The sequence below is a fragment of the Bos indicus x Bos taurus genome, chromosome 19, assembly GCF_003369695.1.
Source record: "Bos indicus x Bos taurus breed Angus x Brahman F1 hybrid chromosome 19, Bos_hybrid_MaternalHap_v2.0, whole genome shotgun sequence".
Classification (NCBI taxonomy): Eukaryota; Metazoa; Chordata; class Mammalia; order Artiodactyla; family Bovidae; genus Bos; species Bos indicus x Bos taurus.
Window position 1 is genome coordinate 51,963,222 of NC_040094.1, and position 12,927 is coordinate 51,976,148.

Below are 12,927 nucleotides of genomic sequence, written 5' to 3' on the forward strand. Positions count from 1 at the left end.
CCTCCTGTCCGCTGCAGTAGCCAGACCATCCCCACCTGGTAGCAGTTATAAGGGGTGACCCAGCCACACCTGGAGGGCTGGCCTTTCCTGCAGGGCCCAGGCTTGGGAGCACAGACTGATGTGGGAGAAAGGCACTGGAACCAAAATGTATCACAAAGTGCAAAATTCTGTATTTCAAAATACCCTGGGGTGAGCAGTTGGGCCTGCAGAGCTCCTGGTTGTGAAAGGTGACTGCACCACGGTGGGTGCGGCCGGGAGAGCTCACACATTGCTCCTCCCTTCTTGGGTCTGTTCTCAGGCATGTCACTCCCTGTGATGGGGATGACAGAGTGGGGAAGGCCCTCTTGGCCAGCCAGGTTCTGGACCACCCCAACCACCCAGACAGGCACCCTGGTTGTAAGCTGCGGCTGTCCTGCTCTCAGATCCTGCCCAGCACTGATTTTCCACGTTACTGGCTGTAGACTCTGCGCAAAGAGCCCAGACTTGCCAGTGGCCTGTTCCTGGTGAAGAAGGGAGGGGCAGGCGTCAGACACATGTCCGACAGATGCCACCTTCCTGCCGCTCTCAGACTTTCCCTGCCCCCTCACTTCTGGGGGCTCAAAGTCCTCAGGGGGGACCCTTGCACATAAGCCAGGACAGCATTTTGCAGGAAGCTGGCCCTTTGGGCCTCCTCATCCCGAATCCGGGCGATCTCAGCCTCTTTAAGGCGAAGCTTCTCTCGGAGAGAGGCATTCTCGCTCTCCCTGTCCAGCAGCGCCTCCCGGTGGTCACTCGCGATCACTGCAGGAGAGGAAGTTCAGTGAGGAAGGGGGCCCCGGAGGTCCACAGGGGGCTGGTGTGGTGGGGTTTGCTCAGGGTCCTCTGGGCGTACACACACCCAGCCTCCCCTACCAGCACCTCCCGGAGCGAAGGCCTAGGCCAAGCTCAGCTCTCCCGGCCCACCTCCTCCTCCTGTGGGATGTCCTAGTAAGAAAGGCCCTGCAGCGATGCCAGGGGTGGGGGGACCTGGGGCTCAGCTCGCCTTTCAGCTGGCGTTCCAGGGCCGCGGCCTTCTCCTTCAGTGCTTCCTGGGCCGTCAGCTCGGCCTGCAGGCGGCCATTCTGCTCTTGCAGCTCCAGCCGCACCCTCGTCACCTCAGCTACCTTTTCTTGGTCCTTGTTGCTCAGCTCCTGCCAGGCGAGGAGGGGTGAGTGTGAGGTGGTGGCTGGGGGTGGGGGTGGGGGGCGGTCCAGGGGCACCAGGAGCCCTCAGTGTCCCAGCTACCTGCTGCAGCTCCTCCAGGCGCCGCCTCAGGCTCTCCACCTGCATGCCCAGCTGGCTGGCCCGCGCCTGGGCATCGGCCACCGTCTGCTTCTGCTGCAGGCAGGTGCTCTGGGCCTCGTCTCGTGCCTGTGCCAGCAGCCGCAGCTTCTCCTCCAGGTGAGCCTGGTGCTGCTGCTGTGGGCCCAGGAGAAGGACAGGTGAGCTGCTCTCTGGCCTGTGGCTCTGAGCTCCTGTGAGGAGTAACCCCTGTCCCTTCAGGCTGAAGGGAGCTTATATTTGCAATGTGGAAACCACTTTGTCACTACAGTTAACATATGCCTTGCTCTGAATGGGCTCAACTCGAATGAGGAGCCTCCCCCATGTGCCAGGCTGACACCATCCTGCCATCTGGCCCCCTGCTTCCACCAAGTGGTCACAGGCTGCACATTTGGGACAAACCCCTTCCCCAGCATGGGGAGGGAGCACATTGGCTTTTTGCAGGGGAGCTGGAGGTGGTACTGATGGGCTGAGTGTCCTCGTCTGACTCTTCTGCACCCCTGGAACTCCTGTTCCCTTGTCCCTCCCACAGAGCCGGGAGACAGCCTTGGTCATGCCCACTTAAGCCCGAAGGGCTGTGCAAGCCCGGCAGCTCATGCCAGCCCCTCAGTGCTCTCTCCCCGGCGGGTGCTGCAAGCAGTGCGCCATGACCCTGCGCTCACCTCCTCCAGGCGGACTTGGTTCTTGGCCTTGATGAGCTCCTCCTCGGCTTGGCTTCGCTCAGTGAGTGCCGCGGCCTTCACCCGGCTCAGCTCCTACACCACAGACAGTAACCGCTCCATCCTTGGCCCTTGCCCGGGGACCCCTTCTAGCCACACCCAGCCTCCCGAGCCTGGCACCCAGCTCACCTCCTCAAGGGACAGCCGCGCAGCCTCCAACCTCTGCACCCTCTCTTGCATGGCCCTCTCGCTGTCCTCCAGGTGGCGAGTCATGTGCTCCACCTGCCCGGGTGCAGGTGGGGACAGGGCTGGCAGTCTGGCCCCCCAGGTTTCCCCTCATGGGATCCCCACCCTGGGGGGGCAGATGAATCTTGGGGACCCTGTTCCTTCCGAGTGGAGGCTGCCCCAAGTGGCTTCGAAGGAAGCTAGGACGGAGGGCAGGTCCCAGTGCTGCACCCCAGGTGGCAGCCTGCACTGTGGCCTGGGCACAGTCAGTCAGGGTCCCTTCTAGAAACCGGTGGGGAGGGTTTGGGTCTGACATCTGCCGGGACTGTCATCAGCAGCCCAAGGTTGTTGAGGGAAGCCCGGCCAGGAGTCTGCCTTGGGAGCACCGTGCCCCACTGAGATGTCTGCAGGCCCCGGGGGCGCGGGGAGGGCAAAGCCCAGACGACACAACTGATAAGGCACCTCCTTGAAGCGCAGATGTTCCGCGTCCTCCAAGCTCTGCCGGGACCTGTTCTTCTCCAGCTCCAGGCGTTCTGGAAGCACAGGGGAGGCGTGTGGGTGGGACTCCTCAGGGGGCCCCAGGTTCCCAGGCCCCAGCAGCAGGCCTGGGTGTGCTGACCTTCAGCCTGGATGGCCCGCATCTTCAGCTCAGCCGTCGTGTTGGTCAACTCCGTTTTGGTCAGGAACAGCTGCTCCTGCTGAGATTTCACCTTCCGCTCCAGCTCATCCACCTGCAAAGTCGGCACGGAGGGAGGAAGCTTCGTTCTGCTTTCCCGAAGCCCCAGGGGCTGGCCCCAGCCCCACCCCATACCTGGTTTCGCAAAAGCAGGTTCTTTTCATTGGCAGCAGACAAGTCTCTGAGGAGCTTAGACTCCCGTTCTGCAGCTTCCTGGGGGTAACACGGCAAAAGGGCGTCAGTGGCCATCTGCCACCACGCACCCCCGGCCTACCCACCCCACACCCACCCACCTGCTGCTCCAGCCTGTGCTCCTTGGCCTGCCTCTGCACCAGGCTCCGCTGTTCCTGCTCTGTGGTGGCCAGGAGCTCCCCCAGGTCCTGGGCCTTCTGCTCTGACAGAGCCAGGGCGGCCTCCGTCATCTGCAGTCTGTAAGGAGGGAAGGGCCAGCACCGCCCCAGCCAACCTCTAGCCTTTGCTAAGGTCATTCTTGCCAGGCCACTGCCCCCGCTAGTGCCCCTTGAGCTAGTCTAGGCTCCTCAGAGACTTGTCTGCTGCCAGTGAAAAGAACTTGCTTTTGCAAAACCAGGTAAGGAGATGGTGGGGGGGGTGGGACCAGGCTTCTGGGGAGCCTGGGATGGGGCTTGGGGAAAGTGGACGAAGCTTAACCTTCCCTCCCTCAGTGCCCAGTGCCCGGAAGTGGATGAGTCGGAGCTCCTCCCAGAAAGCCTTCTCAGGAACTACCCTAGCGGTTTCCCTGACTTCATTTGTACAGTGGAACTTGAGTCCCTATTAGGATGGTCCTCCTCTGCCCTGTGGGCAGGTCTCTAAAGTGTTCTGAAACCTCCTCATACTCCCATCCTGCCCTCTGACCCTCCTTACTTGGCCTTGAGGGAATTGATGATGGAATGCCTCTCATTCAGGGCTTCCTGAAGCTGCCCCACACGTGCAGCTGATGCCCTGTAGACAGAGAAGAGGGTCCGAGGGGCCCAAAACCGAGTCGTCTGAGCCCCCCCCCAAAGTGGCTGCTGCCCCTCATGCTCACACAATGCCCAGGTGTGGGCTAAGGCAGTGCTCAGTGGAGCCTCGAACCCTCCAGCCAACTCCCTCAGGAAACACAGCCTACATTCTTGTCCGTGGGGAGAGGACCAGGTTCACACTTTAGGTCACTCCAAGGCCAGAGCCAGGACCTGGACCCCCAGGTTCCCCCACTGCACTGCCGCCCTGCCCTGGACCGGGGCCAAGCTCACTTGCTGCTCCTGGCCATCTCTTCTCTCTGTCTGTCGATGGTCTCCATCAAGTCCAGAAACTGGGGACAGAGCCAGGCAGAGCCCATCAGGGCCCAGAGCCTGCTCACTCCCCACGGTTGGCAAGAAAGGAGACTGACATTTACTGAGGCAGCAGGACACCAAGGAGCTGAGCCTCATGCAAGGAGGGGGTGGCTGCCAGACAGGGAGGCCCAGAGGGGAAGCCCACCCACCCAGCTGAAAGGCATCAGAAAAGAGGCTGCCTCTCGGGCCTAGGTACTGGCTTCTTGGAGAGGCTCCAGGGCTCAGAGGGAGGGAAGAAGGCCGTGGCATGGGGGCTGAGAGGGGCTCTGTCCACACAGCCAGGGCGGGGCGAGGCCCTGCAGTCAGAGGCAGCATTGTCCTTACCTGCTTGGACTTCTCTTCCCGGAGGTGCCGCACCTCCTTGCTGAGCACCTGGGCACGGGCCTGACTCTCCCGGAAGACGGTCTGCCGGTCCTGGTTGTGGTCCATGGCTTGCTCTGTTGGAAAGAGCGAAGTTGTCTCCTGAGGGACTGAGCCCCAGGAGTGGCCAACGGCCAGCCCACCCCCATGTCTTAACCACACAGATCAGACCGCTCAGTACACTAGCAGGCGAGAGGCTCAGAGGCAGTGGGGATAGGGCATGGGGCAACAGTGAAGCAAGGAGCCCGGGAGGCACCTGGTGGGGGGGACAGGCACATGGGAAGAGGTGAAAAGGTTGCTCAACTGTCACAGAAGGTGGGCATTTGGATTCTGCCCCAAAGGTTAAAAGCCAATATGTGACTTTTAAGAGGTGAATGTCGTGCTCAGCTCCCATGTTCTGGAAAGATCCAGGCAGCATTTGGAGAGGGGCCAGCCAGAAGCGGCCAGGCTGTCAACTGGGGTGACTCAGAGGCAGGTGCAAGAACCAAGAAACAGGAGAGGACATGAGTTGGGCAGACTCAGGAGGTGGTAACCCCACACTAGATTCCAGCCCAAGCTTGGGCCCTCGAGGGGCTGGTGCTGCTGGTGGAACAAGTTGCCATGGGGAGTGGCAGAGTGCTCAGCAGGCCCGGGATGGAGGAGTGGAGGGTCATGACAGAAGGGACCGTGGTGTGAGGAGGGGACCGTGGTGAGCCTGGGCCGTTGGCACTCTGCGGGCTCCCACCTCTGCCCTTTCTTCCTTGGTGCCTGCTTCCCGCTCCCTCTGTTTCTAACACTCTACCATTGTGATGCCTTTATGGTTCCAGCCCAAGCTGCCCCTCCCTCGGGGGTTCTGGCCCAAAGGTTAAAGGCCAAAATGTGACTTTTAAGGGGTGAGCCAGCTGATCCATCAACAGGGAATCAGCTCTATGCCCTGCTTCAAACAGTGAAAGTTGCCAGCAGCCCCATGTGCCCATACCCACGGCTCTGAGGATGTCGCCCGGAATGTTATTCCCAGCCAGCTCCAGCTTCCACAGGGTTCTGTTACTGGGGAGACAGTTCACCAGGGCGCGGCCCCCAAGGAGGCCAATGTGATTCCAGCGCAGGTCTGGAAGGAAATGTGGTGTTGCCAGGGGTGGGAGGGCTGGCCTAGCCCAAGACGCTGGTACTTCCTGTGATCGGCCACAGATCAGGAGCCCAGCTCAGTGTGCGCCTCCTCACCACCCCCTCCCTTCTGGGAGAGGACAGAGGAAGCATTGGGAGGGCTGAGATGCAAGACCTCCCTGCCTGCCCTGAGGGTGGGGAAGGCCAGCGCTGGCAGCCTCACCCAGTTGCTGGAGGCTGGCATTGCTCTTCAGGGCCAGGGCCAGCTCCTCGGCGCCTTTGTGGTTGATCTGGTTGTTGCGGAGGTCCAGCTGCCGCAGGGCGCCATTGGCCGCCAGGGCCCCGCAAAAGGTGGCAAAGGCTTCATCCCATGTGCCCAGGTTGTTCCACTCCAGGGTGAGGCTGCAGGAAGGGTGGACGTGAGGTGCGTAGCTCAAAGGGCATCCTCCTCCCATGGGATCCAGTAGGCTCAAGGAGGAGCACAGGCTTGGGGTGTCTCTGGCAGAAACTGAGTAGCTTATACCCACCTTCTCCCCACCAGAGAAGACTGGCATGAAGGAGTGAACTCTCATGTTGCAGAAAAATGTCCCGTGGAGAGCCAACCCAGAACCACAGAGAGAGAGCAGGGGCTGCGGGGAGAGCTGGGGGCTGGGACTGCCACCCTACCTCTGAATGGACTTGTTCTGTCGGAGGAGTTTTGCCAGTGCCTCGGCCCCTGCTGCTCGAAGGTTATTGCCCTAGGAGAGGAAGAGGCCATCCAGTCACTCCCCAGTGTCCTGGGCTGGGCTCTGAATACCCTGGTCAGGCAGCAGGTGAGGCCATGGTGAGCTCTGGGCAGACGTGTGGCTCCTTTCAGATTCTGCCTTCCCTGACCAGAGTGGCCTTCTGATGTGGGATCTTTCAGTGTGCTTGTGAGAATGCTCTGGAACTCACATTTCTGCCCTCAGAATACCAACACACATGGCATGAGACCATGAGAAAAAGGTGTGGAGCCTGTGTGCCCAGAGCGCTTACAGACATGGTCTCTGGCCACCGTGCAGACTCCTGGTTGCTGGGACACCTGTATCTTCTCTACTCCTGCTCTCAGGTGGCATGCCCCTGAGTGCAGATCCACCCACCTTGAGATCCAGAAACCGTACGGCAGTGTTGACACACAGCCCCTGCAGCAGCAGTGTGGCCCCTGTAAGAGAGCAGGGCAGTCACTCCCCACCCCTGGCGGCTCCATCTTGGGGCAGCTCCCCAGGCACAGGGGAAGGATGGCTGTCCACGTGGCCCCCACTCTGTGTCAGGTTTGAAACAGCTTCCAGTGCCGAGTCAGGCTGCTGACCCTTGTGCTCATCAGCACGGTGGGACTCTCCTAGGCTGGGGGATGCTAAGGGCTTTCCCATTAAAAAGAGAAATCGCCTTCTGCGCCCAGGTTTCCAAAGGGGTTGCTTTAATGACAGTGAAACTGAGAAACTTCACCAAAAATAAAAAAAGAGATCAGGTGGGACAGGGTTCTTTGCTAGAGGTGCCAAGCACCAAGGACTGGGGTATATGTAGCTAACAAGCAGCAGTGCAAAAGCAGTCAGGGGAGGTGGCCCTGAAGCAAAGGGCTTGAACCCAGCCCCAGCTCTGAAGTTGCAAGGACTGCCCTGGGCGCTGCCAGCCCTTGGTGCCCACCTTCCTCACTCAGCATGCAGTCACTCAGGATGAGCTCTGTCAGCAGTGACTCCTTCTGCAGCAGCTTGCCCAGAGCCCTGCAGGTGTCCACTGTCAGGCTCTGTGTGGCCAGGTCCAGCCGGCCCTGCGGCAGCTGGTGCAGTTGCTGTAGCACAGTCTCCTGGGGTTCGGTTCCACTTTCCTTGCACAGCCGGCTGTAGGCGCGCCGGAACTCCTCCATGTCCCTGGAGTGCAGGAAGGGCTTCCCCCAAAATTCCTAGACAGGACTCACCAGAAACCAGCTGGAGCCGGGAAGCCAGGGAAAGGCAGTAGGGCAGGGCCTCTCCCATGGGGGCCTACAGAGACCCCGGCAGCTCAGTGGGGGCACAAAGACCCTAAGTCCTCAGCAGGCGAGAAACAAGGAACAAACCGAGTTGGTCCAACAGGCAGGAGGCCCCAGGAGGGAGGAGGGAAGGGGCAGGTGATGTTCAGGGGACGGCAAGAGCCGGGGACCGAGAAGGTGGGCGTCCTCGGGGGCGGAGCCTCCAGCGGCAGAGCCTGTCCGGGCGTCGGACGTACCCCTGGGCCCCGGGTCCAAGGCCCTAGCCCTCGTGCAGTTGACCCCGGCTCTTTCGCCGCAGGTGTACGCGGCCTCCGCGCGCCTCAGTATCCAGGAAGAGCAGGGCGCGCCGGGAAGGCGTAGAAACTACGACTCCCAGGAGGCATTGCGGAGGAGGGCGTTCACCACGGGCCAATGAAGGCGAAGGAGCGGGCGCGCGCGGCGGGCCCATTGGTTGGCGGTGCGAGGGCGGGGATCTGGGAGGCGCGCTCTGGGTCGATTGGCTGGGGAGGCGGGGGCGGGGCTCCAGAGGGCGCGCGCTTTTGTGGCGGTCATGGAGGAAACCGGAGCCGTCTTCCGGAAAGTGAGAGAGGGCGTGCTGGTTGGGCGGGCTGGGGGCTGCGGGCGAGGTTTCCGCGGCTGGGGGATGTGCACGGGCCGGCGGGGACGCTACGGCTCCGGCTCCCTGTCTGATTCACGTGCGGGTCCTGAGCCGGCACCCCCGCTGCCATCTAGGGTGAGCCGGTTTCCAGAATCCGGCAATGACCCCCATCCCGAGCGCCCTTCGTCCTCCGTGGTCCCGTGGGCCGGTAGCAGAAGGTTGAATAGGTGCCCTGGTCTGTGGCCAGACGGAGGGGGTCTGCAGAAATCGCGCAGGGGTAGGTGCTGGCACAAATGCAGAGAGGCTCAGAGAGGAGCCTGGGCCGCCCTGCCCCTCGCCCCGCGGCTACGGGAACGGCAGGACTCTCCACCCTCAAGGGTTTAGCGTAGAGCACAGTGCGGCCCAGCTCGCTGGTAGTCTCGGCTGTGTATTCTAAAGCTTCTTTTTGGCCTTTTTCCTGTCACGCCAGCCCTGTGCTTTGCGTCTTGATTTAGCCGGGCTGGCTCTACGAGTGCTCTTCTTAGCAACACACGCAGCAGTCAGGCACTGGATATGCACCAGGCATGAATTAGCCCGTGTAATGCTCAACACCCTAGGACATGGGACCTAGTACTGTCCCTACTTGCCAGTGGGAGAAATCAGCAGAACTAGGGTCAAACCCAGGCCATCCACTTCCAGAGTTAGCCCCTTTGCTCTGCACCTGGCGAGTGCTGCTCTGGGTGGATGGATAGGGAGGCCTGCCACCTCCCATACACTGCTGGCAATGAGTGATCTGACTCTCACTTTGATACTCTGCCTTAAGGTTAGAAGACACTGAGCCCTTGATGTCAGGCCTTTGTGAACCTGGGGCGGGAAGGAGCATCCCAGCCCCTTGTGAGCGCTGCCTTGTCCAGCCTGTCCTTAGCGGGGATTTTCGCTCTTTATCACCAAGAGCTGGGGTTGTGGCCATTACCCATGACCAGGGCTGTCCCCTGAGGGTGACAGGGAGGAGAAGGGGTTGTGTTGCCTCCACACTGGGACAAAGGCTGACTACGTCCCAGGTCCCATCCTCCCGTCTGCAAGTTTAGGGAATCTCTGCTCCCAGCTGGTGTTGATCCCGTTGTCACGACCACCCCATGCAGCTGCCCCCCAGCAGCAATCCGGCTGACTTAGCTCTTTGCCTGGGTCTGGGAGCTGGTGGAGCGGTAGAGCCTTCTGGGCCCTTCCTGGTGTTTTCCAGGTACACAGGCTTCCCCGGTGGCTCACTTGGTTAAGAATTTGCCTGCAATGCAGAAGACCCATGTTCAATCCCTGGGTTGGGAAGTTCCCGTGGAGAAGGGAATGGCAACCCACTCCAGTATTCTTGCCTGGAGAATTCCATGGACAGGGAGCTGGCAGGCTACAGTCCACGGGGTCATAAAGAGTCGGACACCGCTGAGTGACTAACACTCCAGGTACACAGCGAGTAGGACCAGCAGGTGGCGCCAGGCTCCCGTGGTCACAGCTGGAAGGGTGAAGCTGCTTCAGCGCTGCCCAAGTGACCGGTGGCAAGCTCTTCCCCTCCGGAGCTGGGTCTCCGGCAGGGTCCACTGCCTCCCCTCTGCTCTCCAGCTTTGCTGAGCTGCACTGGGTGAGGCAGTTCCATCTCCATGGCCAAGGCTGGAGGCCTGGTGGGTCCTCGGCTCACCTCTGCACGGCACCTGGCTTCTGGGCACCCACTGCTGCTGTCCTACCTCCCCAGGCACTCTGCGGGCTCCTCATTCACAGCTCCTTCCAGCTGGTCCCTACCCTCAGCAACCTCCCTGGGTCCTCTACCTTGACTGCCCATTGACAAAGGAGCCTGGCTCCTGCTCAGCTCTGAGGTTCTCACAGTACCCTTTCCCATTACAGGAAGATACCCTTCTCCGTGTTGTGCTGTAGGCCCCAAGGAGGGACCTGGGATGGAGCTGGCGCTGTGCTCAGAACAGGGTCTGGCAAAGCCAGGCAGTGTTAGTGACATGGGCAGGCCTGTGAAGGGGCCCACTGTAGGGAAAGCAACTTGTCTCTGGGGGCAGGAGCACAAGACCACCCTGGATACCATGAGGACTGGAGCCCCAGAGCAGTGGATAGGCACCTGGGCTGCTCCCTTGTGTCTGCCACACGCATCTGATTTCTGGCTCTCCTGGAGGCATTCGCAGGGAAATACCCCCCACGCCTAGTCCTCCACCCTGGGGAGACCCAGCCCCACAGACAGCATTTCCAGCTGGAAATTATAACCCCGTCCCATCCGCAATGAAATGACGAAAGGGTCAGCAGGAGGGGTAGGGGAAGCGGCTCACTGACATGCCCTCTGTTCCCCAGGAGCTGGTGAGCAAACTGCTGCACTTGCACTTTAAAGACAAGAAGACCAAAGGTGTGTGAGCCCGAGGCAGGGGTGGTGCTGGGGCCCTGCGCTGCAGCTCTGCCGGAGCCAGGGCCTTGGGGAGGGCTGGGTGGACCAGACAGAGGGCGGAGGTCACCAGCCTGAGCCTGAGCTTAGTCCTAAGCGGTGAGGGCGGAGTGGGGTGGCAGGGAGAGTGCATGCTTGTAACCTGCTCCCTTCGCCTTGCAGTCAGTGGGGATGCGCTGCAGCTTGTGGCCGAGCTGCTCAAGATCTTCGTTGTAGGTGAGCAGAGGGACCTGATAATGTCCTCTGGGTCCCACCCAGGCTTGTCTGGACCATGCGTGATCCCTTTCATTTTTCAGTGAGGCTATCAAGACACCTTTTTCCCATTTTCCCACAAGCATGTTGTCCCTGAAAATTTCTGTATTTCAGAAGCCCCAGCCTCAGTCTTCTGAGCTGTCAGCTGGCACAGGGGTGGGGAACAGCCAGGGCTGGCCCAGGGGGGTTGGGTTCAAGCCCCCCCAGCTTTCTCTACCTTTCTTCCCCCGGCATCACGGCAGAAGCGGCCATTCGCAGTGTCCGGCAGGCCCAGGCAGAGGGCCTGGCCCATGTGGACGTGGAGCAGCTGGAGAAGGTGCTGCCTCAGCTGGTAGGTGGGCCTCCAGGAACAGGGCCTGGGCCGGGAGCAGGTGGGTGGCCCACACCCATAAAGCTCTGAGTGTGCCTCTCCCCCACAGCTTCTGGACTTCTAGGGTTTCGACCCTCACTGTGACCACCCGTTGGGAGCCGTGGCCTCTGGCTGCAGACATGACAGAAGCTGCTGACCCACAACGTTCTCCTCCAGCTCCCAGCAAACCACCCCTCTTCCCCAGGTCATCCCTTCTGCCTGCTGCTGACAGCCAGGACACAGCATGTGGAGGGGAGGGGTTGCTGACAGGATCAGGTGCCAGGTGCCCACCCCACTCCCCAGGGCAGCCAGGCGCCCACCGTGTGAGAGAAGCATTTGGTCACTGGGAAGCGGGTGCGGGAGACCCGCCCGCCTGAACAGGTAGCCCATCTGTCCTCCACAAAATGGTGTGGTTCTGCCACTGGTACCAAAGCTAATGTGTCACCTTCTAGCCATCTGATACTCCCATCAAAAGATGTTTCCCTGAGCTATATATTTGTTTTCAACAAAGCAACATCAATAAATCAGAGCCACCTCCCCAGGCACAGCCTCCTGTTGCCATTAATCACCCAAAGTCAAGTTGCTTCAAAGCTGGGAGAGGACAGAGTAACAAAGAGCATGTGTGAGTACCCTGCCGTGGGCCGGGCTCGAGGGGCTGTGAAATCGGAGCCCTCGCACGTGTGGCTGCTTGCCTGGGATGGTGCCTCTGCCATGGGGCTGCCGTGGGTGTGGGGTGCCACCGACCGGCCGGGATGCCCAGGGATGTGTGGGCAGGGCTGTTCAGAGGGAGAGGGGTCACGCCAGTGGAAAGGACCACTGCCCCCAGGGCCCAGGCCAGGCAGGTCAGGGCTGTTCAGGACCTGTTAGGAGCCCAGTTATGAGGCTTGGCTGCCCTCTGGGGCCCAGCAACCACCCCACACCCCCCACAGCACCTACCTCCCATTAATTCTGAAAGCTGCCTGGACTTGTCAACCTAGGATTGAAACACCCCAAGGGCTCTGGGCTCAGTGACCTCGGAGTCAGGACTCTCATGGAGCAGCGGGATCTGGCCTGCTGGGGAGGGACATCTGCCCAACTGCCATGGGCACCCAGGAGCCCTGCCCCCTCCCCCAAGGGTGGCACAGGTAGGGGGCCAGCCCACCCGTCCTCCCTAGTTTAGCCCCACTGGCTCCTTCCTGCACCCGTTCCCTGCCTCTGTCCCCCATCTTCCTCTCCCCCCTCCCACAGGGAGTCTCAGGGCTTCAAAGCTCTGGGCGCATGTGGAAGTAATTAGACCTGAGGGGAGAGGCTGGCGACAAGTGCCAGGGCCCGTGCCCCCCCCACAGCCACTTTGAAGTGCACTCAGACGGTGGGGCGGGCAGGCCCCGGGAAACCCCAGGCCGCCCCGCCCGCCCCACCCTCCGGGGGTGGAGGCAACATCCTCTCTCCTGTCAGGGGCTGGGGGCCTGGCCTGAGCTGCAGCCAAGCGGGCGACACCCAGAGGCCTTTCTCCCCAAACTCGTGTCCTCCACAGAGAGGGAGCTGTTAATGTCAGTGAGGTTCAAAACCAAAGGGCAGGCAGTTCAAGGAAGACACCTGTGTCCTTAACAAGAACAAGCCCCGGCAAGCAGCCTCTGGGCTCACGTATCGCCATCCAGCTAGGCTGGAGGCCTGTGGCTGGAAGCTTGGCGCAGAGCGGAGGACCGAAGGACCCTCCCCTGGAAA

At 61.1% G+C, this 12,927-nt stretch overlaps 2 protein-coding genes across 3 annotated transcripts; one reads left to right on the top strand and one right to left on the bottom strand.

Annotated features, from left to right (window-relative positions):
* Nucleotides 1-146: 146 nt before the first annotated feature.
* LRRC45 (leucine rich repeat containing 45) lies at nucleotides 147-7,978 on the bottom strand. Of its 2 annotated transcripts, none has more exons than XM_027517882.1 (17): nucleotides 7,296-7,978; nucleotides 6,752-6,813; nucleotides 6,300-6,370; nucleotides 5,857-6,035; nucleotides 5,509-5,637; nucleotides 4,515-4,627; nucleotides 4,110-4,168; nucleotides 3,742-3,819; nucleotides 3,153-3,288; nucleotides 2,995-3,072; nucleotides 2,803-2,914; nucleotides 2,646-2,716; nucleotides 2,148-2,240; nucleotides 1,962-2,054; nucleotides 1,264-1,434; nucleotides 1,022-1,169; nucleotides 147-780 (listed from the first exon to the last, which is right to left on the bottom strand). In XM_027517882.1, exons 1-17 carry the CDS (start codon nucleotides 7,513-7,515, stop codon nucleotides 584-586), a joined length of 2,010 nt encoding a protein of 669 aa, XP_027373683.1. In that variant the 5' UTR covers nucleotides 7,516-7,978; the 3' UTR covers nucleotides 147-583. The 2 variants fall into 2 exon arrangements, with proteins under 2 accessions (XP_027373683.1, XP_027373682.1); XM_027517881.1 differs by having other exon boundaries at nucleotides 1,264-1,437.
* Nucleotides 7,979-8,128: 150 nt separating this feature from the next.
* Nucleotides 8,129-11,766, top strand: CENPX (centromere protein X). Its single transcript, XM_027517891.1, has 5 exons — nucleotides 8,129-8,197; nucleotides 10,535-10,586; nucleotides 10,785-10,838; nucleotides 11,117-11,205; nucleotides 11,294-11,766. The coding sequence occupies exons 1-5, from the start codon at nucleotides 8,168-8,170 to the stop codon at nucleotides 11,306-11,308; spliced, it is 240 nt and encodes a 79-aa protein (XP_027373692.1). The 5' UTR covers nucleotides 8,129-8,167; the 3' UTR covers nucleotides 11,309-11,766.
* Nucleotides 11,767-12,927: the final 1,161 nt, after the last annotated feature.